The following is an 18,792-nucleotide window of genomic DNA, read 5'->3' on the forward strand; positions in this document are numbered from 1 at the left end:
ATAACCTTTAGACATTCACACCTCAAGATCACAGGTGGGATTGAGAGTTGGTTATGTATTTTGTGCAGGCAGACTCTCTCATGTTCTTTCAGTGCACTTCTTTTGACCTCTTGAAGTGATATTCTCAAGGTTGTTTTGTGCAGAGAGGAAAATGCTTCTAACCACGTTTTCATTGTTTATGTGAAAGCCATTGTGCTTCCTCTTTCACATGAATAATACACAAGTATTATTATGAATGTAAGTGTTTCCTTATTCATGAAACAAAACTGTTTTTTTCCTTCTGCAGGTGCCATGCACACATATAGACTACCTTTATCATCTCCACTCATTAGAATCACTGGGTTTTATAAGAAAATATTTAGAAATTAAACCTGCTACTGCTCCTTCAGTTCAGACAATAAGACCCTAATCACTATATCTAAATTCGGTTATGTAGGGCATGCTGGTTTAAATTAATAAGTATTTCCCTCATTCGTATACGATATTCAAACGCTAATAATAAGTACCGCAAACATCAATCTTCTGGAAGTCTGTCACACAGCTTGTATGATATGGAGGACTTAAAATGACTTAAGTATAAATAAATAAATAAATAAATAAATGCATGAATAAATACAAGAATAAATGAATATTTATTCATGCATTTATTTATTTATTTATGTATACTTAAGTCATTTTGAGTTCTCCATAGTATGAGAGATCTGATCCCAGGTCGCGTTGGAGAAACTATAACAGGAAGCTACGTCAGCCAGAAAAGAAACTTGTCTGAAAGAAAGTTTTTTTTACATTTTATATTTAACCTCTAAATTGTTTAGCATCCCAACAAAGACACAATTATATCAATTAAAAAATCCCAGATTTAATTGATCTACAACCGAGGCTGGAAAATTACGCCTGATCTGCCTCACGCTGCTGGCAGTGAAGTCTCATCGCAGCAGCGGCGGCAATGGCAGCCGGGCAGTGAGACACATGCACAACAGTCTGTGAGCCGATACAACAATTACGCTGGAGTCGAGAGAAGACACTTGAAGCAACATGTCTCGGCACCGGAATGTGCGAGGTTACAACTACGATGAAGGTAGATGAGCCTGAACAAGGCGTCCATGAAGGTTTACGCTTCTAAGCAAGGCCTCAAACCGACCCACTCGTTCACGTTAGCTGCTATGCTAAAATACATAGTGTTGTTGACTGTAGCTTTAGCAGCGAAGGCTAGCTGATGATAATAAAGATAACGTTGCTGTCGTGTCACAATATGAATTGCGCTGTTAACTACCGATGCGCTAAAGCGTTCAGGGCACTATTATTACTTTGAGACTTTAGTTATTATGTCGATAACTAACGTTAATAACGTGTTTGTTAACCTAAGCTAACGCCAGCTTCTTAGCTAGCTTGCTAACTTCCCAGTAGTTTTCATAAAAAATGTTACGAGCTTCTAATACATAGTAAACAGACACCCACTGACCTTATTAACTTAGTTTATATCCCGGTTTCTAAAACTTTCAAGGAAGAAATTTCATAACATCACCAGTATCTTAATATACTGTTTGATATGCATTTTGTACAATTGGCTGACGAGGCAAAGTGATTGACAGCTGTTCCTAAGCACTTCTCTTTTTAAACTCCATTAGCTGTTCCATGTGTAGGTTTATGTGAAGTAGACAAATGGAAACATTATTTAACCTTAATTGTATGTATTTCTCTTTAGACTTTGACGACGATGACGTGTATGGACAGTCTGTGGATGATGATTACTGCATATCACCGGCAACAGGTTGGTACGAGTGAATGCAATCATTGTTGATTAACAAGAACATATATATGTTAACGACTAGACAATGTTAATCCGTAAGAACTTTGTTTCGTATATGAATTATATTTATATTTCGCCACGAATAACAATAGCCTCTTACAGCTATTATATATTCAATCGAGCATTGATTTAAATCATAGTTGAATAAACCTGATATCACATCTCCTAGTTTGAAATAAGTAACGGTGTTTGTGTTTTATACAGCAAATCAGTTCATCTACTCTCGTCAAGAGAGGCAAGCACCAAAAGAGGAGCCTTTAGAAGAGGAAGAAGATGATGTACCCATGTCCCCTATCATCAGCCACAACCTTGACCCTCTCGACCAAGGTAATATTATAGATTCCACACATTGGTATGCAAGTGATACATGATGGAGATCTTTAGACCTTTTACTTTTGATCTTTGTGTTTGAAAATGAATGTGCTCATTTAAGATCCTGTTGAAAAGTAGTTTAACTTACATTTTAATGTTCTTTGTTAAATTTGTAATTATTTTCTGAAACACAAAAATAATTTCTGTGTACAACTTATGTGTTGTACTTTATAGCCAAGCTGTATTCCTGTTTGGATCATATGCGGACTGTGCTGGGAGATGCAGTGCAGGACTCAGTCCTGACCCAGGCCGCCGTAAACTGTGGATTCGACCCACAGAAGGCACTGGATGCCGTCCTGTCTGAAGATACCAAGACGGTCCAACTTACCAAAAGTACCAGTGAAGAGACGGCTTCGGTAGCCAGAGTTAGCCTGGAGAAAGCGCCGCTTCCACAAAGAATCAAACCAGAGGCCGTGGATGAAAAAGGTACGCCTTGAGTGGATCAAATTCTGATAATTTTATTGGTTGTGGGAAAAAATGAATGCAACATTTTTGTTCTGAACAGATCTGCTTTAGTTATATATTTGAAAATGGTTATTTGTGGCATTTTAACATTGTCTCCAGTTATTTTCCAAGCAAATCACATAATCTTAAAATGGTTTGATATTGATTGAGATATTATAACATAAGACGTGTTTTTCTTGTCATGTAGCAAGTGATAGATCTAGTTATTCTTAAAGAGACAGTAATCAATTACCAGATAGAGCAAATACTGCCTGGTGCCAGTGCTCAAAATAAGGCCGAGTCTATTTGTATCATCTGATCCATAATTAGAAGTAGTTTGTTCAGTACGTACACACTGCCAGTCAACATATTTTAAGGTGCCACATTTTAGCATTTGTGATCTTAAATAAAATTCTTACATTAATATAACTAAGATTTACAATAAAAGTAGAGTAATGAGTAGTAATGAGCAATCAATATGGTTGTTTTTAAGAGTTATACCGATTCCAGTCCTGGAAATGCCTCCCATACCACCTTAAATGCTAGATTGGATGTTGAGGAGTTTGAAAGTCTAGGCCTCCCTACAAATATATACAGCGAATATGGCTACTGTTGGTACTCAAAGCTGTTAAACTAGCAATGTGAAAGTCTCCAGTGACTCGCGATGACCACACAGGCAGGCAGGTTGATCGACGGGCAGGTCGCCCGTCCATTCATTACATGAATGAAATGATTGGACAGTCTTGCAATAGCCACATTATCCAGATGTTTTCCTTTATTTTTCAGAGCATTTGATTAATTAATTGCTTTCCGGATGTAATGATTTCAACCAAAATAAAAATACAAAATTCAGAGAAGATTAATAAACCTTCCTTTTTAAAGCATTACTATTAAACATGCTTAAGAGTTTAGTCTCGGTTAAGAATTAGAATAAATAAAAAGTACATACTGTTGAATGGTCTGATGGATGTTCGTGATATTTTTGGATTTTTCTGAAGATATTTGATAAAAAGACCATTTTGAATAATGTTCATTAGTATTGTGGACATGAACGTTCACGTGTATGACGATGTAACATTTTAGCCATGCAAGTGTTTAACAAAGTGCCTTCTTTCTGTTCTTTTCCTTCTTTTTTTTAATGGTACGATTCATCCGATCCTGTTCTGTGGTCCTCGTGTCTCTACTCTTTGGCAACTGCAATTGGCTTTCGTAAGGTAAGGCGCCTGCTTGTCTGCTTCTCACAAAGACATTACATCCAATGCACATGAACACCAGACTGATTTGTGCAAACACACACAACCGCGTGGGCAAACAAGTGCACCAAACTTGAGTGACTTCTTATTGCAACACGCGGCTGCCCCGGTGGTTGGCAGCTCTGAAAATCAAATATGCATCAATCAAAACAGTGGCCCTGGTGTTAGTTGCGGTGCCAATCTTGCACAGCTCATGTCTGCGCATGAGCAGAAGAGTAAAGGGACAGGAGCACTTGGTTTGGGTGTTCACTCTTTAAGTGCCCTCACCATGGGGCTGAGTTCCCCACTGTCCATTATGCCGAGCCAGAATAGTCTTTCATTGGGAACATTGGCGTCTTTAAGCATTTCACCAGCATCTCACAACTCGGCTCCCCCCCTCCTCCCAGTTTCACTCGGTAGTCTGTCTCTGCACAACCCCAAGATAACGGCAAGCTCTCCTCTCGCTGTTCCTCCTGGGTTTGGAAGTCTCGGTTCGGTCCTATTCAGCAATCAGCACTCATTGGGAGTTGGGAATGGCAGCAGAGCCACCATGGCTGATCCAAAGGGAAGCCCGTCATTGGCTGATTTAATGCAGGAGCATTCAAACCGCAGCCCAACCTTCAGTAGCTCCCCTCACACGCCCCAAAGCAGCATCACTGCCGTGACGTATCGGGGGATGGCTGCACCGGCACAAACGCTCTCGCTGTCGGGGCTCGCTTCACAGCACCAAAGCGGGAATACGCACATCCAATCGGATTCACAAAGCACCGAGCGACCAGCGAACACGCTGACCTTTTCTAAGCCAACCAACAATACCTCTACATGCCTCGCTGGAACTTTCTCATTGTCTCAGCTGGCCTTGCAGCATCAACCCAGCAGTTCCTTAACTTTCCCTCAACCGTTAAGTGTTGAATCTCCAGCAAATGCACTGAAACAACCACCTGGCATCTCTGGGCTGCTTTCTTTGTCACAATTGGCGTCTAAACACAAAAGCAAAACCTCAACCACCTCAAATGGGTCACAGTACTCGCTCCTCTTACCAGCAAAACCCGAGAGGGCTGCTGTCTTAACAGAAAGTACGAAAGAAGGCGGGACCAAGTGTAAGCTCGACCTCAAACCATACCCCCAAAACATCAGGTCACCTAAACTGAAGCAGACTATTGATTTGAGTGCACTCATGGCCCAGTCGGATGGGGCAGGCCCTTGTCATTTCGACGACAACCTCCTCTCACCGTCTTCTCCAAATTCGGTTGACGTGGGGCTGGATTCTTCCATTTTTGCACAACCATCGATATTTGCAGTCACTTTGTCAATTGGGAGCCACAGACGACAGAAAAGGATGAGGATGGCATTGAAGGGAGCAATAAGAGGTCAGGAGACGGGAAGCGGTTACAAGACTTTCCTGCGTGAATCACAAGATAAATCACAAGAGCAGCAGACGGCGCTCTCGCCTATTGTCGCGTTCCGCTTCGACGCCCCTTCACCTGACGACATTGTCCACGCTAATCAGAGAAAAGCGTTCACCAGGTAGACGAGTGGAAACAATAATAACCATAAACTACATTCAGCTGCGTGCAGGTTGGGGCGAAATGAACTCTTCTTGGTGGCCTTTCCTCCACCAACTGAAGAGACCCAAAGAGATGCAGCAGTCATCATACATTTATTTTTTTGAACTTTGTCCCAAAATCACGCATGTAAAGTGTAAAGACACTTTTGGGACCAACATAATGACATCATGAGACTCACTGCTGAGAACTCTGCTAGAAACCGTAACCGTATTACTAAAGTATTTCTGCATTTATTTTTTTATACCGGCATGCACGTCTTAAGTTACGACTACAAACACATTAATTATGTTTTAGCTCAAACTAAATAAACTCCCTGGCAGCTTGAAAACAATCACAGCTAAGTTTCAAAGGAAGAATGGTATTTTAAGAACTTTTAAAAAATATTTTTATTTTTCTCATTTACTGTAGTTATTTTTCTACTTTTTTTAAAAATGGTAGTCTTATTTTTCTATGCTTAGATGGCCATTGGCTTTTTTATTGTCATGGTTGCGTAAGGTGTAAAGTATCTTAACCCAAGCCACGGAACATTTAAAGTGTTTCTCTTTCTCCATGGCCTCTTTTCTGCTTTAGATCGGCATGAACCCTCAAAATAAAAAAAAAGAAGGTTGATTTTGTTTGCAGGTGTGCTGCAGCTATTGGAATATGGATCAGTTAACCATTGTTCTGGTTTATTGCTGCCTGTGTTAAAGATCATGGGGTATACATTTTGGTTTTGACTGAGGACACCTGGATACTTTCCCATGAAAGAGCGAGAACAAGCGCGTGCAATACACACACACACACACACACACACACACACAAACACAAACTGACAGACAGACAAGTGAACAATTTTAATGTTTGATTTTGAATAAATGAGGTTACTATGAATGCAGGCACTGTAAATAAAGATGGCACTGAATGATTAAAAAATAAATGCCTTCAGACTTGAGGTATAAGAGGGTTTTCTTATTTAACTTATGATGTACAAATGAGTCTGATTCCCAGTGGGTGTCATGACACGCTGCCTGAGCTTATTTTGTACATATTGAAATAAAAATGACTTGATGTACGCTCTCTGAATGCACCTGTGTCCGGGCTTGTCTCTCTGGTAGTGTGGGTGTAAAAAATATATCTTTTTAGGGTCTCTAGAATATGAGTAGAGCATGACGGTATGTACAGGAGCAAGTCGATAATGACGGAGAAACGAGTGGCATCAAGGTAATAATATGAATGAGTCAATTAGAGGGTAAAAAGAAATTAATTATTTAGAAATAAATTGTGTATCTGTTTTAGTGAACTTTTTTTGTTTTTTGTAGGTTAGCCCAGAGTTTGTTCAGGCACGTGTCATGTCTATTTTGAGTCATTAGTATTGGTTTGAATGGAGAAACTTGCTCTTAAAGAACTGTCTCAATGGTTGGTACATAACAGCACTGTCAAGGAGATGATCAGGGCAAACTTTCCATACTTTTGAGTCCTTTCCCTGCTCTGCCTCGTTTCTGTCCTACATGTGAGAATGGTATTCGAGTGAAGTAGAAGGGTTTCGGCTAGATTTGTGTAAACTTGACACAGGTGCAGAGCGCTGAGTGAAGGGAACCCCTCAGGGTGGCAAACAGACTGGTGAGCCTGAGGGGAAAAGATAGTCAATGAGGAGCAGATAGTGCTGATAATGGCAAGTCAAATATTAGAGGTTAAACGGGTTTCTTGGTGCACTGGGAGCATTGCGGTGTCTGGAAATGTGTGTTTGGTGTGTTTTGTGAATGAAAATGTGTCCCGTGGTACAGCGTGTTCTGGATGGGAACATTATGAAATGAATGAAGTCTCATTAACTCGTGGGTTTGTCCGGCAGCTGTTTGGTCCTTCTTCTCTCGAGGCGGGCCGGTGTGTGGGTTTGAGCAGGAAGCTGCACTCTTGGAGAAGATGTCACCGAGTCGGCTTCTCAGCCGAGCCGATCGTCTCAACTCGCCGTGCGTTTCGCTCGCCGCCTACGTCGGAAAATCTGATCGCGTCTCTTGACTTTCACAGCTTTGTCAAAGGCTTTGACGGATCAAATAATGTTGCGTCTTCACAGGCGCTGCAGATCTGCAAAAGGCGCACGTACATGTTGCACAAACGTAGCGTTTTGCGATGCGGTGCCAGGATTGGTAAATGCCATTTTACGAGCAACGAGTGGTCAAAAGAATGGGGGCTGCATTTGGAATGAAGTGCCATTAATACCACGGCTTTGTTGTGGTGTGATTTGTTTACAGGGAGGGAAAAAAACAGGGCGAAGAAAGAAATAGGATTCCTTATTCAAATGGAAAGTTGCGTTCTTGTTGAATTCTGGAGAGGCTGAAGGCCCAAACGCAATAATGTATTTGTGCAGATGTTTTTAATGGCATCTTCTTCTCGGGGTGTCCGGTCCGTGGATGTTGTTGGATCAGTACTACTATTTTAAAACCTGTCTGTAAAGAAGGTGAGAGTTCTCAGGCGGTTTGTATGAATCAAACATGATGGGCTCCTCGTAGGTTTGTGTAGTGGACGAGGAGACTTCTTTATAGCTGTAATTCTATGAAACGTTGAGCAGTCATACCCACATTGTGTTTGTGTGAGGGAGTCATTTTGAAAGTGCTCTTGATGGGTCCTCATTTCCTTCCTATCCCTTTTCATTCATATCTTCAGCATATCTTCATCTCCATCCATTAAGAGCAGCAGTGGGTTAGGTCGACGGGTGTTCACTTTTGAGTTCCTTTGTCCCCTGAAGATTCAGTCGGAGCCAGGCGAAACTAATCTGAGATCACACACCTCTACAGACGTATTGATCCAGACGCAGATACAATAGTCAAATCGGTGTAAATGTGTCCAAACCCCCCCCCCCCCCCCACACACACTACTCCTGTGAAGATGTGAAATCAAACATAATCATTTACAGGCTTTAGCGGCCTCAAGTGGCGAGGAGTCACGGTATCAATATTTTATACAAAGAATTGTCTTTGTTTTAATTGCGATTACCATCAATGGCAGTTCATTTGTTTATCAAATATTTTCGGGAGTGTTTCAAAGGGATAGCGTCTGACTACACTTCTCTTTTTGACCTCTTACTATCACTCGAAGAAGCACCTTGCCCAGCGGGCCTGTCTGTCTCCCCATTACCTGTTCTTTCAACCCTTGTCATTTAACTTTTTCTATTTCACTTTTGCTTGCATGCTTGTGTGTTTGGACTGGTGGGGGTGCGGGGGATGGAGGGGGTTGATATTTGCATATCCTGGTCAGACTCCTCTTATCCTGTGCTCGGTTGGGCCCTCGGGCCAAGGTGTAGAGATGACTCACTCTTCGTCGCTGCGTAGGTCCCCTATTCCAGATGAATCCTGGATGGGAGGACACCAACTGTTTACCTGCCACTCCAAAGAGTGTAAAGAGATCCTGCTCTAAGCCTCAGAGCCTGATTGCTCTGTACTGCTGCCCAAAAAGAGTGCTCTGGCAAGTCGGTTGTTTGCAAAGGTATTCCAGTGTTTAGAGCAACATGTCCGGTAGTTAGAAACTGTGTTGTCTTATAATGCAAGACCTTTGGCAAGTTGCGAAGGGTGTGTCTGTCTGTTTCACCCCAGGTTAAGATAAAGGTAAAGATCCCAACAAAAGAAAACCATACATACAACCTTCATGTTGGATTTGAAGTGATCTAGTTAGATATTTTGTTTTACAGTTCCATATCAGTATATTTCAGGCTGGCTGGTGCTCTTTCTGACACAATAATAATGTAATTAGGACGTGAAAAGCCCCGCACGGAGAACCAAACATCAAACATCCCCTCAGAGTTCTTTTGCTCATCTCATGTTGCCACTAACTGAAAACACACCATGATGCAGATTTCAGAGATGACAGTGGTGTTGCATATCTATCTCTCTATCTATCTCTCTCTCTATCTATCTATCGATCTATCTATCTGTATATCGTCCATCTTTCTTATTCATTGTCAGCATTAAGACTGAAGAACCAGTAGACAGAAAGAAAAGCAAAAACAAATTTATTTGGGATGTCATCTGGATATTCTATCTATCTGTCTATTTCTTTTAGGTGGCTTTTCTGCTGCAATCTTTTGACTTTTTAATGGATACGGATCAGTGTGTGGGAATAAACGCCGTATAAATGTCATTATTACAAAAATAATTAAATAACGCCCCTTCAGGTTGCAGTGAGCTGCCTCACTTTGTGAATCGGTGTTTCGGAATGAGAGGGACTTTTTCTCCAATGCAGAGCGAGTCATTCAGAGAATGCTTTGTGAGAGAGTTCATTGATAATTCAGTTCAATCGCACCTCCTTTCCTCTCATTTTTTCCACAGGGTATTTTTTATGATGAATAAACCTCATGAGAATACAGGAGCACACAATTAGTATTAGTATGCTTTCTAAATCGCATACTTAAACAAAGGTGTAAGATAAAGAACAAACATTTATGAACCGTAAAAAAAAATCCCTAACTAGTGTTAAAAGACCAATCAAAAGGAAACACACTGGTGAACTAGCACCTCAATGTTTCATTGTTAGGACTGTGTGTGTATCTCTTTGTGCGTCTGTGTGTGTGCCATAACACACATCCACCTCCAGCCCTGCACTTTGCTGAAGTGACACCTTTTCAGCTCCGTCACACTGCTCTATTTACGTGGAGATGGGAGGCAACGGCCACTTCTGATATTAACCCTCTCGCAACCAGGATGTCACTTCCCCACACATGCTCACACACGCACACAGGGTGCAGCGGGCTCGGCTGTGCAGCCCCGTCTAAATGAATCGGTGGCGGGCTGAGATGACTGGGACCGGTGGCCATTTGGGACTGGGATGAGCAAGCAGTGACCTCAACAACTGATTGCATCACATGCTCACACTTCTGAATATATAGTTTCTATGCCAGTAAGAGTAGAGTCTATGACCATGATAATAGTCATAAACTACCGCGATTTCACCGCCTCTGGATGTCTCAATCAACACCACAATGCCATACATTGCTGATTAAGGCGATCTGACTGTTATGGAATATTACCATGTACTTTATGTTACTATTTTGCAGACGCAGGTGGGCAAGAAACCCGTCAGTCTTATCATGGTTCCGAAAGATAGTAGTGACTCACCGATTCGTGTAAATCGTTCATCATGTGTTGAAGGTCACATCTATGCCCTTTTTAAATAGGGACACACATGACATGTGTTCCTCATTTCTTAGGTATTGTCTGCAGTGCTTCATCATGATGGCCCTGTTTTGTGAAAAGGTGTACAGTTGTGTTCCTCTCTTGCCCGTAGCTAAAAGCAGAGACGCGTCTGACGATAAACTGGACTCTGAAGTGGTCCCCAAAGTGGCCCGCATGACCATCTCTGGCAAGAAGCAGACCATGGGCTTTGATGTTCCCAGGTACCTGACACGCCTTCGGCCATTTCCATTGTAAATCATGTCATCTTTGCCAAATACTACTTTTAATTGTGTGTGATCGGCCGAGTCCCGATATGCAAATTTCTTGTGATCTCGGCACGAAAGATTTTGGAAGACGCGTACTGGCACGAGTGTCATCTGTGCAGAGAGGGGTTGTGTTCCGCCGTGATAAAACTCATCCGGGTTCTCTCCTCAGCACTGGGGAGAACGGCGTCGCCGCCGCTTCGGGACGCCGCGGCCGCAGCCCCGAGGGCGCCACCACAACCCCGTCCACAACCCCGTCCGTAACCCCGTCCAAGCGTCCCGAGACTGCGTCCAGAGGGTCAAATGGAGAAGAGGCCTTCTCGGTCCCCACACCGAGCCGCTCCTTCGGAAAGGCCCGGCAGTCGATCGATATCAAAGCTGAGCTGGAGAAGAGGCAGGGGGGAAAACCTCTGTTAAATTTGGTGGTTATAGGTAGGAAAACAAATACATAAAACCACTTATGAATTCAAATTTGACTTCAGTCAATAGCAAATAAAGGCATCTATAACCAGGGATAGAAAAGGCCATTATGCAATATATATGAAATGATGCTCTCTTTAATCATATATAGATGTCCTTCTTAACCTCCATTATTGATCTACTATCACATACACAGAGGAAGTATTCTTGATTGAACAGTATACAGTACAGTAACATTTTAAGAATAGACTGATGCATTAAAAACTATAGCGAGAGAATAATGTGGAGGAACTACATATTTACAAATGATAACATTTTTGGAGTAAATTATTTTCATGATTTATCATTCTTTTAGGAAAAAAATTTCAACTTTCTGCAGTAAATTCATATACAAGTCTCCAATATTTGTTAAAAGAAAAGTCCCAGTTGTTCCACCACGTCCATGAATTTGTAAATGTACATGGTTTGTTCTCAGAAAGTTTCACGGCCTGTCTCTTTAACACTTTAATCTGCCAGTTTTGTCTAAATTTAAAACTAGTGAGTGTTTTAAGCTGCAGCCAGTGCAGTTGCTTTATCATGTTTTGTCATTCTCAGTTACACCAGACAAAGTGACTTGGTAGTTTCACAAGTGCAGATGATTGTAGTTCCCACAGCCTGTGAAACCTCTCGTTCTACCACGCCCTCCCCCCTCTAAACCTCGGTCCTTGTTCCCACTACTGCCTGCCGTCTCTCCACTTGAGCAATGCGGCTTCTTCCCTTCTCCCATCTGCGGCTTCCCTTTGCAATATCTTATCTTCTCTCTTCCCCTACCTGTCTTATCACTCTTGTTACATTCTTCCTCTGTCCTAACCCTCTGTCCTAGCCCTCTGTCCTAGCCCTTCCCTCTATCACTGCCCACCCACTCTGAGCTCCTTTTCTCTGTCTGTGTCTTTCTGCGTAACTATCTATCCCTAACTCCTCTGCATTATGACATTGTTTTTCTCTGCAGGTCACGTGGACGCGGGCAAAAGCACACTGATGGGCCACCTGCTCTATCTGCTGGGCAACGTGAACAAGCGCACCATGCACAAGTATGAGCAGGAATCAAAGAAGGCCGGCAAAGCCTCCTTCGCCTTTGCTTGGGTCCTGGACGAAACTGGCGAGGAGAGGGACAGGTACATTGTGAGGGCGGAGCCGCTCCCCAACATTCATATGATGGACGGGGACACTTGATGCTTAACCTACATGCATCTCTTCCTGCAGTGAGCTTTGGCTGATAACGAGCTCATCTTGAGTCAAACATGTCCCATTACTGGTGCGCTGGTGCTGGTTGGGATGTGTTGGGCTGATGAATACCTATTGATCAGTTGTTGTAACCAGAGTGATATATGCCATAAACAGACTTGGGTGGGAATCCATATTTACTTATTGGTGAATAGCCCCGCCCACCAGAGGAAGTTGGTCTTGAAATTAAATTGGCTGAGGATTTAAATCAACATGAATAGGTAATAAGGCAGACGAGTTACTCGGCACACCGCATCCATTTAAAAAATAAACAAAATAAAATGTATTCACTGGATGTATACACTTTGTTTTTAAACTTCGACACAAATGATTGAACGCAACAAAAATCCCCTCGTTTATTTGTGTTTGCTCCAGGGGCGTGACGATGGATGTGGGCATGACGAAGTTTGAGACGAACTCTAAGGTGGTGACCTTGATGGACGCACCAGGACACAAAGACTTCATCCCCAACATGATCACAGGAGCTGCACAGGTACACCAAGTATCCATCAGCCTGCACGAAGCGTTAAACCATCACCGCGATGAAGCCATCTCCGACATGTAGAACACGTACACCCCCTGATGTCGGCGTAGCAGCCTCTAATATATGTATTAGAGGAGAGGGAAAGCTTCCGTCACAGCTCATGCAATTCTATAAAGCATGTAATAATGATCACACTTGTTTACAATTGATGCACAACAAATATAGTATTCTTCAGTTGGCTACTAACTAATTGAGCCTCACGGCGAGACTAAGCATCCTCACAATTAAATTAGTTAAACTTATTCGTGATACGCTTGCCGCACCCGTCGGCGGGAATTGAAATAACCGTGGTGGTTTTGGGTGTTGGTGTCACATGGTGTTTTTGCAGGTGTGTCTGTGTCTGTTTTGAGTTACTAATGTAATTTCTCTTTTAACCATATGACTGTCCTCATGTTCCGCCGCATCGTGGAGTGACTAAGGGTTTCTGCAGCATGCAAATGAAGCTGTCTATCAGTCTGATGCTCTTCAGGCTCAATATGATATGTATCAGCCTGATAAGTCATTATCTTCAGTAAACTTAATTTAACATAAAAAAAATATATGATTGCATTGCTCTTTGTATGATGAAGATATTTGTCATAGGAGTAGAGTTCACGGGAACAACTTGCATGGTTTTAAATGCATAGACTTGGTAATTTTTTTGGAGCAATTAATGTCATAGGGACTTAAAGCTTAAATTAAAGGTTGTATTATGAAGTTATTTTACGTCCCTATCTTGGCCTCTGTTCATTAAAGTTCCTAATTTGATGGTTTGATGGGGCTAGAAATGGTTTCTAACATTACAGACACGGCTCTCTCTTAAGGCTCACAAAAGCATTTCCAGGTCATATGTGTTAGCTGGAGTTTGGAGTTTCTTTTGTTAAATTTTTTTTAGTTTTTGTGTGATTTATAAACGGCCACATCTGCCTCCGCCGGAGATTCTCACCTGCGCCCTCGGTTCTGTCTCCAGGCCGACGTGGCGGTGCTCGTGGTGGATGCCAGCCGAGGGGAGTTCGAGGCGGGCTTCGAGGCCGGTGGTCAGACCAGAGAGCACGCCCTGCTGGTGCGCTCGCTCGGTGTCACTCAGCTGGCCGTCGCTGTCAACAAGATGGACCAGGTCAGAGCGGCCGCACTAAGTGGGGATGTAGATTTACAACATGGGTGATTGATTTGACCGTTGACGCGCTGCAACACAAGTTGAAAAAAGGAGAAAAGCCCAAGGGTGTGTGATGTGTGTGTGTGTGATTGTACTTTTGTTATTTAGTTTCATGTTACCAACACATTTCCATTTGACGCCATGCTAAAGGGGGATATTTCTGACTTTGTATTTTATGTACAAATTAGGTAAACTGGCAACAAGACCGTTTCAAAGACATTACTTCCAAGCTTGGCCATTTCCTCAAGCAGGCGGGATTCAAGGTGAGATTGCACCAAGTTACTCGACATCTCGGAGTATTAAGCTCGTCAGTATCAGTTTATGTATTCCATAGCTTTGCTTTTGTTTGACCCGTTGTTTTTACACTTCCTTCCAGGAGTCCGACGTGTTCTACGTCCCCACCAGCGGCCTGTCAGGAGAGAACCTCGCCACCAGGAGTTCAGTGTCGCAGCTTACCTCTTGGTACTCTGGGCCCAGCCTGCTGGAGCAGATTGGTAATGCACACTGGCAAGCTGCCACATCATTTACTGCCTTTTGACACTGAGCAATAAATAATAATAAAAAACACACATAACAAACACATGCTGAATTTCTGCACTGTTTTCATCATTGGAACATTTTTAGGTTTTCATGCAAGTTGTGAGCATTGTATTAATCTAGACTATCCAATTGTATTCGGCTTCTCTAGAATGAAATGATACGAGGGTTTTCCTGAAAATGGGTGAATAACACAAAATACAACTGCTAGCAAGTGATCACTTGTTTGCACCAAAAAAAAATGCTGCCAAAAACCTTCCTCTCAGTGGTTTTAAAGCGATACTCCAATTAATTTAAAAAAAAAAAAGTATTAATAAATACTAGATTTAAGTGGCTTCAAAAACGTTTGTAGTTTCCTAAGTCTCAGAGAGTAGCAGTTGTAATCTGTCACTGTAGATTCCACTTGGTAACAACTTTACACGGTGACGATGTGCATTCAAATTCATCTCCCCCTCCCCCTCCTCTTCTCAAGATACCTTCAAAGCTCCTCAGAGATCCGTTCACAAACCGTTCAGACTGTGCGTCTCCGACGTGTTCAAAGGTAAAATCCCTGACGCACACTTCCATCGCATTTTGATTTTGTTCTTTGTCTTTTTTTTATTACTCATTTCTCTGTTTTCTACGGTAAAGCTGATGTTGCATATTCTCTTCCCAGACCAGGGTTCAGGCTTCTGTGTCACAGGAAAGATTGAGGCTGGTTACATTCAGGCAGGAGAGAGAATACTGGTGATGCCTCCCAATGAGACCTGCACTGTCAAAGGTACGCACCGCTGTGTCTCCGCTGCCAGGCTGGCACGGTGGTCGTGACTTCACTTTTCATCTTTACGCGGTCCGTCGGAGCCTTGTGCTCCATAGACGGCAACGAGAACGGGTCTCATCAAAGCACTTATGTGCAGTCGTAGATCATGACGCCTCTGCCTCTTAACCTGCCTCTGATAATATCTACGATGCCACCAAGCTCACTCGAACACCCAGGTGGAAATACCTTAAAAAAGACACTTGCTTCAGCATCCAGACAGTGACTAGTTCTAACCTATTGTCAACATCTAACAGCAGGAGAAAGCACACTCACACATGCATACAAAATATGTATTATTACCATTTAAAATGATCTCGGGATACAGGAATTTACATTATAAGATACTTTCTCTGGCAGGATTCTCCACTGAGCTGTGCTAACAATAATAACTAGTTTATTTTTACTTTCTAATTTTGTCTATTCACGGAAGTAAATGACACATCAGCTAAAAACACACCTGCACCTAAATTGGTCTTTTTGTGCATCTCTGAAACTGGTTGGTGAGTGAGAGGTAAACGCTGCCGCCATGTGGCAGTCGGGGGAATTACAGTCAGTCTATTGACCCTGCAGGTATTACTCTCCACGATGAGGCCCTGAACTGGGCTGCAGCGGGAGATCATGTCAGCCTGACAGTCACCGGCATGGACATCATCAAGATCAAGTAACGGTTTTATTTTTCATATGCACTCAACTTATTTACTGGTGATGCTCGTTGTGCATATGTTTGGGGCGTGCACACATTTCTATAATTAGCGGTAACTGCTTCCTTCCAGTGTGGGCTGCGTGTTCTGTGATATCAGGGAGCCGATTCGAGCCTGCACTCGATTCAGAGCGCGAATCCTTCTCTTCAATATTGAGCTCCCCATCACGCAAGGATTTCCAGTAAGAACACACACACACACATACACACACAGTTGTACTGCCAGTAGTTCAGGTCCATTCTCAAAAATGCGATATCTCAGGGACACTTTTCTCAAAATTGTCACAAAGAGACATTATCCTTAAGAGACTTTTTTGTTGTTGTCCATAACTAAATAATTGATGTGCTTAATTATGGCCACTTCAAATAAATGTGTAATTTGATAACGTTATGAAGTGATAACTCTTTGGACAGACATGGATGGAGGCCTACAACCACGGAGCATGTGACCTGGATGTTCTGGCTTTCAACTGTTTCATTCTATGTGCACGTTTGTTCACTCTTCTCTTTGTGTGTGTGTGTGTGTGTGTGTGTGTGTGTAGGTATTGCTCCACTACCAGACGGTAAGTGAGCCGGCCACCATTAGGAAACTGATCAGTGTTCTCCACAAGACCAGCGGCGAGGTCCTCAAGAAGAAACCAAAGTGAGTGTGCTTTGCATTACATTTCATATCATAAAATATAAATACGACTTGCTGTGTGCAGCACTGACGTAATGAAGAGTCACCTCGAACAACTTATAACCGTCACCAGGGAGTGCTTTACATTACGCTCACTTTATTAAATATGGTGGAAAAAACATAATTAAATGATAATAAAAAGCAATTATCGTTAGAACATTGAAATCCAGGTGGCTGTGTTATCCTTACTCCCTGTGTGTGTGTGTTTCTTTCCTATCCAGGTGTTTGAGTAAAGGTATGAACGCCATCGTGGAGATCCAAACCCAGAGGCCGGTGTCACTAGAGCTGTACAAAGACTACAAAGAGCTCGGCCGCTTCATGCTCCGATACGTCGGCTCCACCATCGCTGCCGGAGTCGTCACTGAGGTACGGCGCTCCTCACGCACAGGACATCAAGTAGAATAAATGTCAGTGCGTAAAGGGTTAACGCTTTACACGACTAGTGTGTGCCTGTAGTCCATTTCTTATTCAAGGGGCATTTCGTTCTTATGCCGCGTTTTGTTTTCCATCCATACGTCCCGAGGTAAATATGTTTGTGCGGCTCATTCTTGTGGATTTGATATCTCATGAACACTCTGAGCTAACTTCTTCATATTCGGCACAAACGTCCACCTGGACTCGAGGATAAAGTGAAGAGTTCAAAGGTCAAAGTCACTGTGACCTCATGTAATATCTCAGCAACACCGTGAGCACTTTTTTTTTTTTTTAATGTGTCAAATTTGGCTCGGGGTTGAACAAATGTAGGTAACTGTGACCCATCAGGACATATTTTTGGCCTCAACGATTCCTATGCTAACTGTCAATTCCGATCAAACGTCTTATTGGATGACAGACAGATGCACCATGACGGGTTGAGGAGGCTTTCTTTGATAGTTTCCCTCTTTGATGAGGTATCCTTTCCGTTTCTCTCCACAGATCAAACAGTAACGGGCATTTCCATCCACGGAGCCGGTCCGACTTTCCTCCGCGGACGACGAGCCGCCGCAGACAAAGTGCAATTCCTCAAGAGATGTCCCTCGCGGACTCGTAGCATCACTTTCATCCAACCACCCCTCCACCCTCTCCACCGGCTGCTCCACCCAACACCCAACGAACTGCCCAGATGCCATGTGGCAAGGCGCTGAGGAGCCTCCGCTTCACCCAGCTTTCTACCCTCGCCAGATTTTCCCAGCCGAACCGTTCATTTGTTCATAAAACTTTGTTTCTCTTTAAAATCATGCCGAATCAATAATATATTCTTAATCTCTAAATCAATTTTGCCGTGCCGAGATTTCCGCAGCGCATGACGTCGCCGTGCTTTTCCCGAAGGACCCCCGCGGCTGATTATTTATCTCGAGGGGAAAAAGATGAAATGAAAGTATGGGATGTCGCGTGGGATTTGAAGGCAAAAACATTTGATATGCTTTTTTACCATAATTATGTTGCTTCTCAGACGACTTGGTCAAGGGGACACGGGCCAGTCCAACCCAAGTTGTTTGTGAACAAAAGGGGGGAAACTTTAATTTTAATTTCTGGATAACGCAAAAGATACTTGAAATACTTCTACAATAAAGCACCGACATGCTTTTTGAATCGCTCATCTGTGTTTTCTTTCAAAGACTGGGCAAAGAGGAGGGTGGAATAAGCTGCGTTTGTGTTTCCGTATGTCGGGAATAATAATAATAATAACTTTATTTTTATAGCACCTTTAAAAACAATGTTTACAAAGTGCTCCACAGAGAGGCAAAACAAATGGAATAGCAAGAAACCAATACTACATTAAAAAAAATATATAAAAATAGAAATAAAACAATTAAAAAATTATAAAAAACAAAATAAATTTAAAAAAAAGGAGGTGTGAGGGAAGACGATGCAAAATGAACATGACGTCAGCTACATGTGTTTT

General features: G+C 42.6%; 1 protein-coding gene across 2 annotated transcripts; it reads left to right on the forward strand.

The window, feature by feature from the left end:
* The first annotated feature begins 819 nt into the window (after positions 1–819).
* hbs1l (HBS1-like translational GTPase) lies at positions 820–18,484 on the forward strand. 2 transcript variants are annotated; one of them, XM_056427991.1, is made up of 18 exons: positions 931–1,078; positions 1,706–1,771; positions 2,015–2,137; positions 2,357–2,608; positions 10,680–10,788; positions 11,003–11,262; positions 12,239–12,404; positions 12,889–13,006; positions 14,007–14,153; positions 14,381–14,455; positions 14,569–14,686; positions 15,202–15,270; positions 15,385–15,489; positions 16,099–16,189; positions 16,302–16,410; positions 16,771–16,871; positions 17,129–17,273; positions 17,823–18,484. In XM_056427991.1, exons 1-18 carry the CDS (start codon positions 1,036–1,038, stop codon positions 17,832–17,834), a joined length of 2,109 nt encoding a protein of 702 aa, XP_056283966.1. In that variant the 5' UTR covers positions 931–1,035; the 3' UTR covers positions 17,835–18,484. The 2 variants fall into 2 exon arrangements, with proteins under 2 accessions (XP_056283967.1, XP_056283966.1); XM_056427992.1 differs by lacking the exons at positions 10,680–10,788; positions 11,003–11,262; positions 12,239–12,404; ... (9 more) ...; positions 17,129–17,273; positions 17,823–18,484 and adding an exon at positions 3,846–6,488 and having other exon boundaries at positions 820–1,078.
* The last annotated feature ends 308 nt before the right edge of the window (positions 18,485–18,792 follow it).

Source organism: Pseudoliparis swirei, chromosome 12 (genome assembly GCF_029220125.1).
Source record: "Pseudoliparis swirei isolate HS2019 ecotype Mariana Trench chromosome 12, NWPU_hadal_v1, whole genome shotgun sequence".
Taxonomy (NCBI): domain Eukaryota; kingdom Metazoa; phylum Chordata; class Actinopteri; order Perciformes; family Liparidae; genus Pseudoliparis; species Pseudoliparis swirei.